Genomic DNA, 19,408 nt, shown 5'->3' with positions numbered 1-19,408 from the left:
TCAAAAGTATCTCATTCTCGAGTGTCTGTTCTGGGATGAATGCATTTGGTAAGGCCACAGTAAAGACCTTACATATCTGTTGTAGGGACAGATGTAAACTCTGAAAACACCTTGTCGTGAACTTCTTTGGCACTAGACAAACAAAAATCTTTCTTGTTGTCTGACTGTTTGGCTACAAGTACAGTGAACTAAAGCTGACTGACTGGTAGGCAGTTCAAAGTCACTAATCATTGAATGTGTTAATGATCTCCTTTTTAAGAGGAACACTGTTACCAGAAGACAAAAAAAAAAAAAATGAATGCATCAGTTATGCCTCTGCCCCTTCATATGTATATATGTACACCTCCACTGTTCTCTCCTTAATGACTGTCAGATCCAAAAGTAATCTGTTACAAAGGAGGATAAAACTGTGCTCGAAGAAGTGAAATTGTACATTGCAACAGAAACTGAGAGTGATTCTGGGGGGAATTCTTAAGGTGGGAGTTTCTAAAAACTCACATTATATGATGTTTTTGACTTCAGCCACAATCAAAAATAATCTCTTCAGATGTGACCTCTTTTTAGGTGGAGCATAGATAGGTACAACACCTGAGGTCTTGAAAGGTGACCATACGGGCTGTGTGAAGCACGGTACTGTGAGTAGTTATGGCCTCACTACTTTCAGTAGACTCACCAAAGACTTTTGTGCCGTGAGATCCTATGAAGTGTGACAGGATACACTATTTTTCAAGAATTAGTTAAAAGGGATGCAGTATTCTTGCAGAAAGAGTATCACCCTTCTGATGTGCTAGCTGGAAGGCAAGCAGAACTGACAAGCTAAGGTACTGACTTTGAAAGCAATGGAAATTGATACACAATACAAAGGTTTAGTCTGTTTTGCTCTAATGAGGTTTCTGTCTGAGTTGTATAAGTAGTGATAAGTTGTTTAAATAGATGGAAGTTCAGAAAGCCTGTTGTGATCAGGGATACATTGCGTATCTTGTGTGTTACACATAATGAGGTTATTGAGCCACTTCAGCCAGCAGCCAGGGAGCTAAAGGTGTTATTTTGTTGCTGCTCTACCTTTCTTCATCTCATCTGCTTCACCGCGAGCATCCTGCCTGTCCACCCCCTGTGGGAGAGCACTCTGTGGTAGACACACTGGAACCTGGTCATTTCACAATGCCCAGCCTACAATGACAGGAGGACAGTTTGTTTCCCTTACACCACTTGTGAGTCAAGGTTTTGCTAACAAATCCATAGGAATGGACTTTTATGGTAATAACCTATTCTGTTACCTCACAAAACATGCAACTACTCAAGGTATTGGCGCGCTGAAATATAGAAATATGGCTCGACATGCAGAATAATGGCAACTGGCATATGATTTATCATGCCCCATCATACGACAAGTTAGAGTATTATATTGTCAGTATAGTATGTCAGAGCCTTTGGAAATAATTTGCACTGTCTCCTTGTAGTTGTTTACAAGATGGAACTGGGAACCAAGCACTTATTAAAGGGAAATGGAGGTTTCATTGCTCAGTCATTACAGTGTTTTCATGGTAAAGCTCTGTGCTAATATGTTGTATTTAGGCAGCTAATAGGATTAAAAAAAAAAACATGTAGAATGCAGACACTGTGTCAAAATTATACAAACTTCCAGTTATTAATATGATAATGCCAAGCTTTTCACAAATATAAATGTCACGTGAACTGATGAGAGGTCAAATTATGACAGAATAAATTATAGTCAAGTTAGGGTGTTTCATTACAAGGGAATCTGCCCTGCCTCATAAGTGAGTGTTTTTCTCTAGCTAAGAGATCGTTCAGCAGTCAAGGTTCATATTAACACTTTCTTCACGTGCTTCAAATACTGTGTTTTGTTTTTATCATTGTTTCTTTCCTTGTAGACCTCCCAGGAGATGGAACTGAGCAGAACAATTTGGAAAGCAGATTATCCAGAAGAGGGCAGCCTGAAGCAGAGAAGCATGCGTAAGCGTGTTAAGTGCTTTGTGGATGCAGTGCCGTGATTTTTACTTAGGAGAGATTAATATTTCAGAAAGAATCAAATTAATAGTGATTGTTTTTTAATACTTGCAATTCCTCAGGATTGGATATTTGAAGGCATCGAATGGCAGGCTTAGTTACAGGTACAAATTTATGCAGGGTTTGCAGTACAACTGTCCGGCCAGTTCTGGCTCTCACCGGTAGTGTGGGGCATATGACACTCTACCAGTTATACACCCGTAGTACTACATAATGAGGTATCATAATTAAGGTACCTAAATGAAGATATGCTTTGCCTTTCCAGACTCTTCTGAAAGTATACATTCTTTACCTTATTTTTGGAAGCATTAACTGCCGAAGATAAAGGGCCAGTAACCACGGGACACTGAAGTTGTACATGGTGTCCCAGATGAAAATTCTGTTGGGGCTAGATACTCTAATTCATATGTATGTTTTTACTAACAATTAATATTAGTGACATTCGGTCAACTAATTATTATGTTTCTGATACTTGAAGTTGTAGCTCTTCCGTTTGGTTATTGCAGATGAACTTTTGATGTGTCTCTCTCTTTTTTTTTGTGTGTGTGTGTGTAATGGACACTTCCCCACCATTAGGTAGAAATTCCCTCATCATCGAATGGTACCTTCTTAGTGATGGAGCTTGACAGACAGTAGAATTGTCTGGATGGTATGCTAGATAGTAAAAAATTACATCTTACAGTTATATCAGTGGAAAGCTGTAAACTCTGATGAAAAGGGGTGTTTGGTTTGGTTTGGTTGTGGGTTGTTTTCTGTCTTTTTTTGGTGATACAGCAAATCTCTCAATCAGTACTTACAGGCACATTTCATAGTGATAGGAACCTTGAACCTGCGGAACAATTTGAGTAATCAGTGTCTCCCTTGACATGTAAATGTTTGCATTCAATAACTCAGTATGCTTTTTTTTTTTAAATACAAGACTTTTGGAAGATTAGTAGTTAGTGACATGTCAGAAAAACACGTTTATAAACTAACACCCACACAGCAATATTTATGTGAACTTCCATTCACTTTATTTTTGCAGGTGGAGAATACATTGTACAATACACTGACATTAGCATTTTCTTCTCTGCATAGTATAGCCTTCTGTTGTCGTGTTGAAATGCAACGATGATACTTTTATTTTCTCATACTGTAGTTGTCTTTCTAAGCACCGAAGTACTGTCTTTGGGATTTCTTATGAGTGTGATTCTCCCTTCTGTGGAAAGAATCAGCAGATAGATGATTTCTGTTGCCTTCGTTTAATTTACATGTTTGCATGCTTCCAAGAGAAACAAGATAAACCTTTATTATAGGACTTTTTTCAATACATATTCAGTGCGAATCCTTAACCATGCATTAAAGTCTGCCTTTTAGATCTAATCTGACAGTATTTTATTTTAATTTTTATTATAAAAATCATTCGTCTCTGAAAGCTGGCCATCTTTACACTGGTAGTAAAATATATTTGTGGTGTGAAAGAGGAGATAGCACAACAAAGCTGGAAAAATGACCTCGTGCTATTTTGTCCCCGTGGAGCTCACTATTAACTTTTTGTGTTTCCTATGGTTACAAGCAGTGGTGTACGATCTTGGAGCCCATGGGCCTGGGGAGCTTGAGCTGTTGATAAAATTCCTGTTCTTGGGAATAAATGAGTTAAAATCCTGTTTTACTGTTGCCATCCTGTGTGATCATAAGAAAAACCTGGTAGCTGAACCTGAGTTTCTGTCCTTAAATTTAGGATACATATTTTTAGTATTTCCTATATAAATCCTTACAAAAAGCAAGCTGTATTTGGTGTTTATATGACACCACCAGATTGCATAGTTCATCAGTTCATGGTTTATCTCCATCCATCCTGGGTAGGATGTTAAGAAATTCTGGGAAACATTGTAAACACTGATTTTTCAGTAAATTGTGTTGTGACTAATTGAAATTGTTTTATTTTATTTTTTTACGCAGGTTCGCAGAATTGCAGTCCAAAGTGAAAAGTTCATTGGTTAGATTTCTGAAAATGAGAGCAAGTCTGACAAGCCTACAGGTCTGGTTTACGCTGCTTTATTTATTTTTAATCTACATTTAATATAGGAATTGAAATAAAAATAAAATCTTACATACAACATTTGAGTTTAAAGGAATAGGGAAGCAAAAAAAATTCTAGAAACCAGGAAGACTTGACCTGGAAATACAGAAAACAAACTCCCAAAAAAACAGAACTTAGTAGCTATTTTTTTTTCATATTAGTGAAGTTGATTTTCCAAGAACACCATGTTAAATTTGTATCTCTTTCCTCATTTTGTACAGGAATAAAAGCATATGAAGTAGTTACCAGCTATTATTTATTAGTTGAAGTATGAATTATTACTGCATACATTTTTATGTCCTTGAAAATTAAATATCCCTTCGTGTTGAAGTGATTGTACTATTTAATTTACCTCTAATGTATCATCATTTAATAGAATCTATTTAATACATGCTAAAATGCAAATCATTCTTCTGGTTTATTCAAATTTTGTTTCCTGAATAAATTTAGCACAAGGTTGCTTGCTGTATATCAATATCCTTGAAACAGTTCAGTGTACTCAAAGTATTTTATTAATTTATTTTACTTGCATGTGTGGTCTGACAATGTATTATTAAAAAAAAAAAAAAGGCTGCTACTAACTTAAAATATTTTAATTGAAATGTTTATTTAGAATCCTATTGAAAAATCCTTAGTATTTCTCTTAAGATTAATACCATAAGTTTTCAGATCTACCATGAAATGCTGGGGAGTGAGTTCCATACAGTGTTAGATGCTTGTAGATTTCCATTTTACTTACATATTACAGCAAGCTTGTATATGCTCCAAGATTGCTTTTCTGGGGATCAAGTGCTAATCTGTTTAAACAGCTGAAGACTTACAAATGAAGTGCAAATAACAGGAAATTTTTAAGTAATACTTTTAAAGGCACCTGAATGCCATTTTCAAAAATAATATACGTTCTTACACCCTTAAACTCTTTAATCCCATTGATTCTGTGAGGTGAAGTCTCATGCATCGTTGAGAGTTTATGAAAAAATCCCCCAAATTCTGTCTTTAAGGTGTCGTTTATAAGTTGTTGACATCGAAGTAGGTAGGTTGGGAATGAAACTTAACAGTGTCTTTTAACTGTGTTTTTTTCCAGGCTTTAGAGGGCAGTAGAGAGCTTGAAAATATTATTGGCGGCTCGGACTTGAATTGCATCTTGAGTGCTGAAGTGCAGAAAACCCAAGTGCTAAGTAAGGAGGATTTTCGATAATATTTATCCCCTTTATAAAAATTTAACTATGACAACTCCAATTTTTTCCTAGATTTATACACTGCTCTGTGTTATAGCAGAGTGTTGTAGTCCAGGCCTCTAGCATGTGAACTCTTCTGCTCACAACAAATACACCTTAAATGTCCTTGTGCATCCAACTGGGGACATAAAAGAAAGGCAACCCCAACAGCTCACTCTTCTAACTCAGTCACAGATGGAGAGGAAAAACTTGCAAGAGCAACACGTTTTCTTATGTAAATGGTTAGATACTTAGTGGGCAGTTAGCTAGTGATTAGGCTAAACGTTTGCACTTTGATTGCATTGCCTTTCTTCTCTTTTTGCAAGGAAGTTGTTTTGTTTGTTTGCCTGTTAGGAGGATTAGGCTGAATATAGGTTTCCAGGCTTTAAAAATTGCTATTCATGTGTCTGTAAATGATGGACATACCAGATGCTTATTTTGTTGGGATAAGAGTACTTTACAAATGGCACATCTGTAATACTTTTCCAAAGAAACCCAGAAAGTCAAAGATTTTCTTTTAAAAATTTCCTGAAATGGAAATTTTCACACAGATCCTTACTACAAGTCAGAGGTTCTTGGGAAAAAAAAATAAAGATCTCCTTTACCAGGTCATTCTGTAGAGACAAAAGTAGCTCTAGGCACCAAGGAGTTCTGTTGGTGTTCAGGCCCCGATCTTTATGCCTCAGAACAGTTTGTTCATTTGTTTTCACAGCAGCAGCACAACAGCATCCATATCCACATGGCATGTTTGTGGTACAGCTGTGTGTCTAAGATCGTACATACCAAACAACTACTTCTCCTCAAAAGTTTGCATATATGCCATTGTTCCTTCAGATTTTTTTTTACCACCCCCTTATAATCCAGTTCCCAGCTGACCAAGGAATATAAACAATATATACATACACGTAGTCACTGTGTCCACTCCATGGACAAGCATTCAAATAAGATAAGTATGCAAAGTTATCCTGCAGCAGATGTGATGTTTCACTGGTATGCATTATTCTGCAACCCATCCGATTCCTCTGTTTTCTGCAGAGTTCAGTAACACTGAAATTAGCTGTAGGAGAGCAGAACATCCTCTGGCTGAGACTGCTACCTATGTTTGCAGCTGGAAACAGGTGGACAGTAAAGCCCCAGGTACTAGAGGATGTTTCTGACCAAAGAGCGCTGTGACTCCTCTAATGCATTAGGTGAATGCACCCCAGCAGTGGAATGTGTGCACCACACAATTCCAGCAGTTCCTGTTGTTTAAATTAACATTTCTTTCCTGACTTATTCCAGTGCTCATTCAGTTTTCATTTTGCATTTGTATACACTGTACGAGTTCCCACTGTAATGCATATAACCAGATGCTTTCTTATACAAAAGGAAGTTTTGTGAAAACAGTCTGTGTTTACATTACTACCCTACACCCTGGATAGGGCAGTAAGACCACCATATCCAGGAGAAGGTTGCAAATGAGATGCCAGACCTATTGTTGACACTTTCTGTTATGCCCACTGTTTCTGTTAGCTTCCTGTTGCCTTTAAAATGGGGAAGAATCCTCTGAATTGGAACAAAGCACCATGACAGCACTGGAAGACAAAAATGGGAACAAAATGTAGTCTGAGGCTTGTAAGCATAACTTTTCAAAATTACGTTCATATTGAAATATTTTTTGTTAATTTTTTTTGAGCACAATGTATAGATAAGGTTTTTTTTTCTGTTATCTCTTGAAGAAAAATACAAATGCTTTGAAAGTGAAAAAAAAGACATTCTTTTCTTTGAAATCTCTGGGGTAACATTTATTGATTTTTACCTTTATTTCTTCACTAGTGGGTCAAGCAGAAGAACTGCAGATGTTGGAAAGAAACCATGGAAAACTTCCTGCCCAAGGTATATAAAAATATATATATATATGTATACAACTCCTATGTAATAGATATTGTGATGATTCCTTTTAGTTGATTTCTTCTTAGTTCTTTCCACTTTAAATAACTTGGATAAACTTTAGCATATGAAAATGGTAATAATCAAATATATTTTTTCTGAGCATGCAGGCCAGCCTAAACTCTTGCTCTATTCAAATGTAAATTTCATCTTTTCAGCTATTTTATTGTGTTGGGTATTTCTCCATAAAATTGTGAATCATTAACAGTCCTGCAGTTGAGGCATGGTCCAGAAATAAGTGCAGTCAGATCCCAGAGACTTTACATACCCTTTATATATACCAGTTATCCTTGTTCTTCCTCACTCTCTTCCCTCCCCCTGCATTTTCAGTGTATAAGCCAAGTAACATACACTCTGCAGCAGAACCTTTATCACCTTATATGTATTGGGAGGTATTTAGCACACTCCAGGGGACTGTGAAATCCTGACTATTAGGTTTCTTCATAACTGGTGCTGTGAAAATATTTGAAGTTGGTGGCTTTTAATATAGCATGGCCCACATAGCCACTTTAGTGCCTTGTCTAGCTGGGAAGGTGGCTGGGGGGATACAAACAAGATTTTTTTTTCTTTTTCACTCTCGCTGAAATCAACTCACATTCACTTGCTGTTAGTTTCATATGTTCGATATTGAAATAGAGCAAAACCAGAATCAAAATCAGCGACGGCAGTCGTACTGCTTTGTCTGCCAGCTGTCCCAGCCAGTGGGACTGCTTAGTGTATCACAAGGAAACCCTTGGTTTTGTTTGTATCTACTGTTCCACGGGCCTAAACTCTTTCTGCTGTGGGGAATTCTTTAACTTTAGTGAAGAAAACTGATAAAACTTAAGTTTTCATGATTACCACAAAATGAAAAGGAGTGTCATTATTTTTTAAGGAATTTGATTCATTTGCGCAATCTGCTCTTTCTGATTTACTGCTTGTATTCCCCCTGTCCTTCTGTTCAAATGATCGCAGCCCCATCACGCAGTGATAATGGTGAGCACCATGGGCCACTGCAGATTTGAACAGGCACTGCTTCCTTTGTGCGCTGCTTTTTAATGATCACCAGGATACACATTTATAGTCCCATCTTTGCTCTAAAACTAGCCCATAACACTAAACATATATCTAGTGATCAGTCTTGTTGGATAAGAAATGGTGTATTTTGTGAAAGTAGGATGGGAAATCGAATGATGAGCTTAAGCTGACCAATTTTGATGAACTTTCGATGTCAATTTTCCTTTAATAAAGAATAGATTCCATTTTGCAAACTTGAAAATGTAGGAGTAGGAGAGATGAAAGATAAAAGAAAGCATTTAGAAATGTTTTACTTTGCCGTTTAATTTTGGATGTGGTTTTCTGTAACTGTTTTTAATTAGTTATGCTCAAAATTTAAAACCTATGACTATTCTGTGGCTTGATACAGATGGAATGTCACATTATCATCACATGGTGAGGCATGAAATTTATTTACTTTACATAAACAATCTCTACATAAAACAACTTAATACAAAACATTCCTTGCTCAATGGGCAGCATTATGCAGGACTCCATATATCATCTTGTGTGACTAGCATAAAAAATGGCATCATTGTTTGTCCATGACTAGCATTTACAGTAAACAAAATGTTTTTGAATAGAATGTAAGCAAACTGTAAAACAGCTGCCAAGAGATGAAATCTAGTCAGTATGCTGCTCTCCAACACATGCTTTATGTGTGTTGAGAATAAATGTGTAGGTTGCGATATGCATATTTTAAGGGAAAGTTTAATCGTTTCAGTGTTTGAAGGAGTGAAGATAATATTCTAAAAAAAAGAAAACTACTTAAGCTGGTCGTTGCAAACTAGATTAATAATTTCTGTTTTCCCAAAAGATAAACAGTAACATAAATCATGTCCATGACTGTGCTGCCCAATTAAGAAACAGTAAAGAGTGTTGTGGAAGATCAAATATAGCATTAGGGAAAACTTTTCAGACTGGGTCCTGTAATGAAATAAAAAATACTTGATTTTTTGTCTTTTTGTTCATCTGACAAGCCCAAGGCCAAATATGATCACCCCTATTAAGTTTAGTTCTAAATGTTCCTGACTTTCATACTATTTTCAATTCAAGTGACTCAAGTTTGTACTCTCAGCAGCAGTAATGGTTGCTTTCCAAGGGACCAGGTCAGGGTTAACTAGATGGGTTTTCATCTAACACCACATGAAATTAGTAATGAAAGCAAACTGGAGAAATTAGAGACAAAGTACTACTGAGTTCCCATTCGTCTATCCCGTTTTGCTGTCCTTTATAGAGTAGACGGTGAAAACGTTGACCTCTTTGTTCATAAACAAGTGATTCCTTCTTTACTTTTTGTTTAGTTTAGCCTTCTTACCTGCTTCTGGGTGATTTTTTGTGTCCAAAACAACTATGTATATATCACAAAGCGTGAAAGCCCATTTCAGAGACATTGCAAAATATAGCAACTTTCTCAAAACAGATAAAATTGTAAGAATACAGTATTCCACAGTTTAACCCAATTTATGTCAGTTTGAGTTTGGCCTTTTTATTGGGTCTTTGTGTATAAGCAACTAAATAGCTTGGGTCTGGACTGCTTTTGGGTTGCTGTGAGTGAAGGTAAATCAATTTTACGATACATTTCTAACTCATCCTCAAATGAAGTAGAATAAATTTGTTGAGCTTTAGAGATACTTGGGTGTTTGTCTCCCACCTATCCTTTCTGCTTCCCTTCCTATGGAATCTTCTGGGGAAAAGGGAAAGATATCAAAATTTAGTTGTATGCTTTCAGTAACATATCTATAGGGTTTTTTTTTCTGACTGTAAAAACTAACGTAAAAAAACAAAGTGTTTCTCTCAACCCAACTTTGCAATCACTTGCAGGTAAGAAATTACACCTTTATTGGGTGTAATGTCCAATGAACTGGCTAATCAGAAATTACCAAGCGAACTGAATTAATTCACAAGTTAATTTAGTCAGAAACTGAGTTTCTTTCCAGAATTTCCATTCCTTGAAAGCAAATGGAACTAAAAGGGGGGGAGATCTAGATTAGAGGTTAGGAGGAAATTCTTCCCTCAGAGGGTGGTGAGGCCCTGGCACAGGTTGCCCAGAGAAGCTGTGGGTGCCCCACCCCTGGGGGTGTTCAAGGCCAGGCTGGATGGGGCCCTGAGCAACCTGATCTGTTGGGTTGGGTCCCTGCTTGGCAGGGGGTTGGAATTGGATGGGCTTTAAAGTCCCTTCCAACCCAAGCTGTTCTGTGACTGTATGAAATACCATGATTGTCTGTACTACTCTCTTTTCAGGGCAGTAAATGAGATGGATGCAGTGGTTGGACCTAGGTATTAGAAAAGATCTTTTTATTTAGCAATTTTACAGTCTTCTTTCGTAAGAACCAGTACGTGAGCTGAATATAAGAATGAACAACACGCTTTGTTTGTGCCAGTCCCATTCACAGGCATTTGTGAGAGGGTTTTCTGAAGTTCAGCTCTTCCTTGATCTGTTTGGGAAAAGCTGCTAATACTGACCAAAAAAAAAAAAAAAAGGCAGGTTAGACCCTTAAGATGCAGGCAAATGGCAGAGGTCAAGGAGAAGAATGTGCTTACCCACGGCACACATCCGCACCTGGTGGGTGATGCCTTGGAGCTGAAAGCAGCTGATGGAAACGAGCGGACCTTCTGAGCGTTACGTTGTGTGTAATTTGTCAGACAGCTTCAAGAAATCATAACTTTGTGTGGTGGGACCTGGCCTTGTTCATCTTTTCTTTGTGGGACTGCTATCTGTGGTTCTGCTAGTAAGGATTTTTCTGCAAGTAGCCATGCAGCAAAGTTGATCTCAGCTTCGTTTTTAAGCTATACCTCAGTGTGAATGCTCCTAAGTGGGCCTGCCTTAAGCAAAACTGAATTAGGACTAGTTCAGTGCGGAACGTGTGAGTTTGCACATGCTCACAAGGCCTTACTGCAACTCACCCATTTTGTTTACTTATAAATTGTTCTGAATTTGCCCGAGCAGAGACACAGAGAAATCATTCTGCCCTCCTGCATTTACAATCAAAGCTGATTGTAAGATTGCCCCCAGAATGCACCCTAAGGAGGCGAGTGTTGTGTACTGATTTGTATTTGGTGGATTAAAGCCTGTTGCCCAGGCTAAATTTGACAGTACATCTTCTCATTGTGTGCAAGCGGGTCTTGTTTTAGTTTGTCCCCGTGCTAGGCCTTTACAGTCTAGAGGAGAGAGCAGAAACCACTGCGCCTGGTGCCCAAAATCTGCAGTGCTTGTGGTTTGCCCAGAGCAAGCGAGTAATGTTGTGTACTGAAGGAGTGCTGCTGAAAGGAAAGAGAGCTGCTGGACAGGTCTCCGTTGGATCCCCCACCACCACAGCCTTCCCCAGCAGGTCACGGTTCTGTTGGATTGTGCTTGCACCTTTCGAGTACATATTTTAAAATACAACCCGAGATTTGAGAAGTATCCGGGTCTGAGGTTGCAAGCATGATAAGCTTTTTGGATAGAAAGGGGCAATTTACAAACCTCTCCAATGATTTAACATCTTCTGCTATGTAGATGAAATATTAAGCTATTAACTTTGGTGGCAGATACAGAAATGCACATGAGACGTATGACTATAGGCCTCGGACGTATATACATACAGAACTGTCAACCTGCGTTTTATATCTAGGTGTCAGCCACACTTATTCATGAGTTTCACACTTGTGTTTATGCTCTATTTTCCTGTGTACCTTTTTACAGACTCAATAACTATTAATTTTTAATTCTAGTGGCTCTAGACTTCAGAGTATTAAGTTTAATGAAAAATTAAAGAATTGTAGTTCCTTCAACAGCTACATGTAGTAACTCCTACATGAGAATAAATGCTGCTTTCTCCCATGAATATAATTATTTTAAATAAAAAAGAAAAGAAACATTAGTTTGGACTCACTTAGTAGCAATTATATGTTTAAGAGGTGTAAATAACTTGCTATCCAGACGTTACAAATATCCAGGTGCTCTGTATGTGCTGATGACAACAAAATTGAAAAGAAAGACTGTAATAATTCTGACTGGTTTTCTCTGCAGAAGATATTGATTATTTGTGTGTGGTGAGAGATTTGGAAAATTCAATTAAAGGAGTTGTGCAAAGGTTTCATAAATTTTCCTTGTACAGCGTGTACACAGACATTGTTGCGTATTAAATCAATGCAGCACTTCACAATATATTTTCTTTGAAACATAAAAATAAATAACATTTAAACAGTTCTGCTTACTACAGAAACAAATTTTATTTTCTGTGAAGCATTTAGTCATGTGCTATCACTGACTCATACACATTTGCCAGCTGTAACAAATTTTATAGACGTTTTCTCCAGAGACATAGCTCATATACTATGAATTTTTAAATGAGCAAATGGTGAAGAAGGGATGTCAGCAATATAAAAATTGATCAGTTAAAAGATAAAAGCATAAGTAAAGAGATTTGTATGGTAGTCTTAATAGGTTTTATTAAATAAAAATACTATAAAAAGACAGTAATGAATAGACTGAAGGTTTTAACTGTGGTTGAGGTGGAGAAAAATTATTCTGGCACATTTAGTAGAAGATTGGTTTTATATCACCTGACAGGTGAACATTTTTTTTCTCTCTGCTTTTTAGATCCGTAAATGTTTTAGAGCAGTCAAACTTGGGGAAGAATGGTGGTGGAAGTAGGAGGGGAGAAGAAACTCAGGAGGATTCTGCCCTTTTGGTGCTGTTGCAGGCTGGGGACAGGAGGCTTGGCAGAGGGCAGCGAGGCTTTTAACAACCCACTCGCACGGGAGGTGAGGTTTCTGGTGACTGTCCAGCTGCTGCCTTGTGGTGAGCAACCCTAAAACATTGAGCTGATGAGAGGAGAGCGAGGGCAGGCTGCTCCCTGCACCCAGCCAGGGCTTGTCCCGCAGCCCCCAGGAGGCTTTCAGGTCCCCTCTGTAGGTCCCCTCCTTTCCTAGCTGCTGCGGCCACAGCAGGTTTTCATCCACACGTTTTGCTCATATTTGGTGTCTTTGCTTGTATGTACTTGAGCTTACACATGAGTTCTGCATGTAAGGTATCGAGAGAGAGGGGTACATACGAGTTGTGCATGTAAGATATCAAGAGAGAGAGGGGTTGTTGTTTTGTTTGTCTTGTTGAGGCATTTTTTGAGCAACTTATTATCCTCATTAACTCACAAAAAAAATAAAAGCATAAGCTGTTATGACAAATGTGTTGTTTTGCAGTACCTGGGTGGTAAATAGTATTATTTGACTCTGAATATCTAAATCTTAATGCCATCTCTATAAACATTACTATAAATGTGACATATCATGGTATATATTTGGAAATCTATGGTATATATGGGAGAAAGCTGAGTTAATGAAGTTATGAACTTCATTACATGAACCTGGGCAGCTTACATTTTTTAAGACCTTCTCAGAGTGAAAGGCAGACCTTGGCATGGTTGCTTCAGCGTGTAGGGTTCTTTAAGTACCGTGTAGTCTGAATGCTGCAATCAGCAAGTAAAGGGTTCATAAAGACTTCTGAATTAGTTGCATTCAGCACAAAGAAGCCAAAGAATAGCAACTTGTAATTAAATCCGAGTCTTTTTCTGTTGCTTGTCATACAAGACTGGACAGTTTTCTATTTTAAGTGACAGTTAGTGGTAGTTTTTTTATGATAATTGGAATGAACAAAGGGTGTTTATTAGGTATAATGCCGAAAAGTTGTACCTGAGGCAAAGCCGGGTTGGACGCTTTCTTGTGGAGTAACCTCAGAAGCCCTACTTCAGGGCAGAATTTCCGGCTTACTCCGGGACTGCTCCAGGTAATGTCCCTGGCACCTCCCGGGAGGCACAGACAGGGATTCCACATCCCCTCATGCCGGCAATGTGGGACAGCTGAGCACTCAGCCTGCCGAACGGGCAGAATGAGGAAACTGGAGGGAATCTCCTCACCATCGCCCATGTCTCTAGTGGCTTTGATGCATCTCTGCGGAGGTTTCTGTGCAGTCCCTTTCCTCACAGGAGGAGTTTTTTTAGCTGTAAGTACTGTAAATACACTTGTTTTCCTCTGTATGTTTAATGCATCACAAAGAACTCTGAATTCTCTCTTCACGCTTTTGTGGTGGTGGAATCAAAATGCAGCGTGAAGCGTCAGCAGCCACTACGAGCCCTGAGACCAGAGCTGATCATCTGCTGCAGGAAGCCGTTCAGAAATCTTGGCACTCAGAAGCACCTGCTTCCAGGCCCTTCCCCCTTATGTTCTCATTCCCTGAGTTCCTTTCTGCCCTTGCACACTTTTCCTCTGCTTCTTCCAGCCATCTGCTTAGCCTTTCACCCCGGCCCGGCCCTCTCCGAGCAAGGGGAACAGTCAGCAGGGCTCAGGTACGGTCACCTCTCTTTGCCATCCTCGCAGAGGACGCAGGGCATGGTCGTCCCTCTCATGCAATCAGGTCTGCTACTTGTGGTCCTTATAGTTTTTTATTTCTTCTTTTGTTATTAATGGAAAAAAAAGACCAGGCTCTAACACTGGTAATACATCCTATTCTGTTTTGTCAACGTTGCTAATGATGTGGCATATGTGCATACACTCGCAAGTAATTAAGACTCTCTCTTAGCTTACCGTTGCTTAGCTGGGACACAGTAACTGTATGAAGTAAAAGGAGTCCTGCTAACCATTGCAGAAATGTATTTAACTTGTATCGGTGTGGCGATTTTCACAAGTCCTGTACAAACACCATTGTTCTGTTCATGAAAAACTGCTTTTCTTCCTGCAGAGTATGCTCAGGCTGCCGGTAGCGCTGCGTTCCTCAGGTTGCTCCTCGACTCTCAGTAGCCTCTTGGTCTGCTGCGTGCCCACCAGCTGCCACGTCCAGGTAGTGTAATCATAGTGACTGAGGTACCTAATTTCTAAGCATTTGCAAAGTGATCCAGCATGTAGGCCCGCAATCAAACTGCAATAGCTTGATGGGAAAACTGCATGTAGTACCGCTTGTTACTGGTTTGTTAAGTAACATGGCATTTTGAAGCTATTAGAAAATCTATCCACCTCTAAGACATCTGATGGCATTTCTCCTTGTCACCACTGTCAGTCTGTAACTGGATGGTTTTTTTTCAAGAACAACAATTCAGTTGTAACATGTTACCAAAGTAAGAAACCTTGTGTACTGCACCAGTACTGATTATACCGTCTTAGATGCCACGATAGGTTCCTCAGAATTCACCAAGGAGTGTGCCTGTGGCAGCCCTGCTGTGCCGTTAGCAGCAGGAGAACCTCACTGCCCGAGCTCGGGGCCTCTGCTTTCCTGCAAAGCTGCTGTGTGCACCCCTCGCTGCGTTGGCAACGCACAAGTAGACGGCTCAGCTCCCTGCTGGCAGGCAGGTGCAGGCACCCAGAACAAGTCAGCCGCCGAGGGCCTCCAAGCAGTTCTCTTTTTCCGAGAGAACACAGTGGGCTGCAGGGCAGATGGCCTGGCTGAAGTGGCAGCTGCAGCAGCTCGCTTCCAACCACCAGCTTTCCCAGGAGCATCTCATGTTCCTGTTCCATCTCTGCACACGCACCTCAGGCTGGGCTGGCTGCATGTGCTCTAAGTCAGCACACGGTGCAAATGCGGAATCTCTGAGAAAAGGCAGCTTTAGGAACGCTCCGATCCTGCACCTGCACAGGGCTGTAGCAGAGCTGGGATGGACCAAACCCACTGACACACAGCTATAGTCTAATGAGGACGTTAAGGTAATCACTGTTAGAGAGTAAGAATTTTGATCAGTAAAAGGACACCTCCCTGTTCTGGCTGATTAGTCCCAACGGGGTTTGAGCAGGGGCTGCCCAGCAGCAGTAAGATGGAGCAGGTTTCAAGTCCTGTTTCTTTCTGAATGCCCAGGAATAGAACACACACGTGTGAGGGGTACAGGGAAAAGACAGCACGGAGAACCTGGGCGTCTTCAGAGGTCAGTTATCACAATTTTGGTATAATTGAATATGCAAATTTACACACGTCTTTTGCAAAAGTAGTTGTACACTCCTCTCATTCTGCAATCCACTGCATCTCCTTTCTTAGTCTTCCCACAGCAGAAAGCATAAAACAATACACTAGCAGACACCTCGAGACATGTTTTATGGGCTTTTTAATTCTTCCTCCTTTGGCTAGCTGTCTGTTCCAGTGTTGTAAGCAAAAGCCCAGTTAGAGGCTGACCTTGTCTATCATCATATATTACCTGTGCATGGGAAAACTAACTGCTGTTGTGTTTTATAAATTCCAGTGAGCCAAAGAAGTCTCTAAAGAACAGTATCTGCAGGTTATGTGGTTTCCCTTTATAGTGTGAGAACATCGCTCCTTTTGGAAAGTTAACGTATTTCAAGTACTTGTAATTGAGGACCAGATCTCTGGTTTTTATAAGCCATATGACTGAGTCAGTGCAGGGGTAAACTCAGACGCGTGCCATTTTGCCTCTCAATGAAAGTTAAATTCTATTTTGTAATCAAAAGTAACCTACCTAGAAGGAGAAGAAAAAAATTAAAACCTGCTTGATGACAGGTTCTTATGCCAGAGATTTATCCCCTTCCTTACTCTTTCCAAACCAGCTACACGCCATCCCCATGGTGCCTCGCTCGCTGCAGTGCACAGAGCACTCCTACACCTTACGGGCTGGGAACAGAGCAATCAGGGATGGAAAGCAGTGCAGGAAACCAGAGTTAGCACCCTGTTCAGCAGCTCATTTTCTCCATTGAGGTAGTTTCGGAGTCCTACAAGATGCAGAGTAGCCTTTCTATGGTAAAATAATAGGATTAAGTCTTACTAAGCTGGCTTAGTAGCTTGAGCTAAACTCATCTTCAACATAAAGTTAGCTCAGGGAGCCCTCACGTCTCTACTATTAGTTCATGTCTTTATAACTGGATAGGACTGTTTAGTCACTGACTATTGTATTTGCACACTTTCAGGTTCTCTGTCCCCTGCCACGTGACCAACACTGTAAAGCCCTTCGCTTTCTTATTGTTTAAAAGTTTATAGCTGTGATAGCTAAACAATTGTTTAATAATTATTCAACTTTTTCTATAGATAAACTCTCAAACAACTTCAAATGTTACTACAGCTCAGGGGAGACCATCTGTTGTTCTGCATTGCCTCAGGATGTGTGTGTCTATTTTCTATGCAGTGAGGCTACTGCTGGACATAGGACAGACCTATAATTGTGAACAGCTCGTATGAATGATGCTGCTGCTCTCTGATTGCTATTTATTTTAGTCATTCCTTATCTCCCCACAGATATTATGTGAAAAATGCATTCCACATCAACCCAAAGTTCTACATCTGCTTGATGGTACTTAAAAGGAGAGAAGAAACGACTGTAAACCAATCTCCCCTCCAAATACCAGTTCGGGATTGCTCATTGCGCTAGGCAGGTGCACATCTAGATAAAATTTCTGGCATCTATTTAAACTTACCAATGTGCACAACAAGATAATCTCAATGTAAATAATACATTTCTTCATGGTTGTTTTATGCAACTGTGTACAGAAGGCTGATTTAGATTTACTGATGCATGGAATATAAACTATTTTTTCTGTATGTTCTTACCACAAATGTATTATAATAGTTATGCTGCCTTAGCTTAAAAAAAATGCACTATAACCCTCCCTCCAAGAACTGGATGAGAAGAAACTATGTTAAAAGATGAGCATTAGATCCCACGCCTCCCGGGAGCAATGTAGAACTTCGCAGAAATAAGGTGCTCCAGGAAAGGGTTGCTCCTGCTGGGGTAGGGGGTGGTCATTTAACCAATTCATCACCCCGCCACTAAGCCAGCAAAGTATTTACTAAACAAATGTGTCTGGGTTTGCAAGAGGCTTCCTAAAAAGTTACAATATTTGACAGATGACAACTTTTACTAATGATGATTGTGACCAAAAGATAAAGGAAGGAAGGCAAGGAATTATTCTGATTACTGAACACATTTCATTTGTTTACAACAGGTAATTAACTGTCCCTAGCTGCCTGTTACAGACATAAGTCATCTGTGAAGATGTTTCCTCTAACATTAACCCAAGGCACACTATATAAAGGTATTGAATTCAAACCCAGTTAAAACACAGGACTCTAATCTAAACATTTGCTTTTTAGGTCAATGTTTTAGTTTAGGTATTTAATGATATATGGGGAGAGTTGTTATAGAACCGTTTCTTCTCCTTCATCATGCCCAAAATCTCCCCTACAGCATAGTGAATAGCACACTGCTCAAATTGGTGAGTTAGGTACAGCCTCTATTGTGTTGAAAAAGTGATTTTAAAAGAAAAAAAGAGCAAAGTTCAGTATAAATGCTCAATATTGAATGTCATTTCTTGCTACCCCTGCAAAGTACTGTTACCTGAACAGATAAACTGATTTTTACAACTCAAATTCTGAGAATCAAAGTGCTAAATGCGTTGTAGTATATGCTTAAACATGTATGTACTCAAGCTTTGGGAATTTTTATTAATAAAAGGCTTTTTTGCACTTGTATACCTGCGCAGTCTGATAAAGAAAAATAAAACTTTCCAAAAAATTTGAAGGAAACTGTGTCTGTTACTCTGCTCAACTTCTACACCATTCTCATCATGTTTTCTGTGCTGTTTTTCTGCTATATACATAGGATTCACTAGCTGATTGCTTCCATGATAATGGAAAAATAAATAGTTAGGATGAATTGGTAGTAGTTTATATAACCTGACAGTAACCTTTGTAGCTGAAAATTAAATAATTATTGATCTGAGAAGAGCCTGTAAATGAACAGTGTGCTATCCTACATCAAGCTGTCCTGCACAGCGCTTAGAAGAATAAAAAGAAAATACTTTATAGAGAATAAGAGTAAGGATGAGGGTGGACAATCAGCTACAGCAGTAAATTACACAATTGTCACAATATCAGAATAAGGAACGTTGGTATTTAATCAGTTTTTAGGAAAGGGAAATATGTTTTTACCCTACGCTTCTGCTACAAATACTCCTTACACATGCCTTAGCTATTTAAGCAGTTACTGTTTCTTTGACCTCTTGGTGTACTGGGCTTCTGCCTTTCAGAAACAGCTGGGTCTGTTAAGAACCATTTCCAGTTCCACACAAGGTGGATCGTATGACTCTCACTTTATCACCCCTGGAGGCCATCTCAAGGACAAAGAAAAGAGATACACGCAAAACTAATGTTTTTATATGGGTGGGAAGG

At 39.3% G+C, this 19,408-nt stretch overlaps 1 protein-coding gene across 1 annotated transcript in view; it reads left to right on the top strand.

The window, feature by feature from the left end:
• The window catches only part of LOC121073686 (integrin subunit beta 3 binding protein), a 29,252-nt gene extending 10,546 nt beyond the window's left edge, over positions 1–18,706 (top strand). The window contains exons 4-9 of the mRNA XM_040564859.1: positions 1,893–1,974; positions 3,970–4,048; positions 5,175–5,268; positions 7,123–7,182; positions 14,990–15,088; positions 17,477–18,706. Of these exons, the coding sequence (XP_040420793.1) occupies positions 1,893–1,974; positions 3,970–4,048; positions 5,175–5,268; positions 7,123–7,182; positions 14,990–15,048 (374 nt within the window). The 3' untranslated portion in view covers positions 15,049–15,088; positions 17,477–18,706. The remainder of the gene's footprint in view (positions 1–1,892; positions 1,975–3,969; positions 4,049–5,174; positions 5,269–7,122; positions 7,183–14,989; positions 15,089–17,476) is intronic.
• The last annotated feature ends 702 nt before the right edge of the window (positions 18,707–19,408 follow it).

The sequence above is a fragment of the Cygnus olor genome, chromosome 8, assembly GCF_009769625.2.
Source record: "Cygnus olor isolate bCygOlo1 chromosome 8, bCygOlo1.pri.v2, whole genome shotgun sequence".
Lineage (NCBI taxonomy): Eukaryota > Metazoa > Chordata > Aves > Anseriformes > Anatidae > Cygnus > Cygnus olor.
This window is presented reverse-complemented; position numbering and strand designations above follow the sequence as displayed.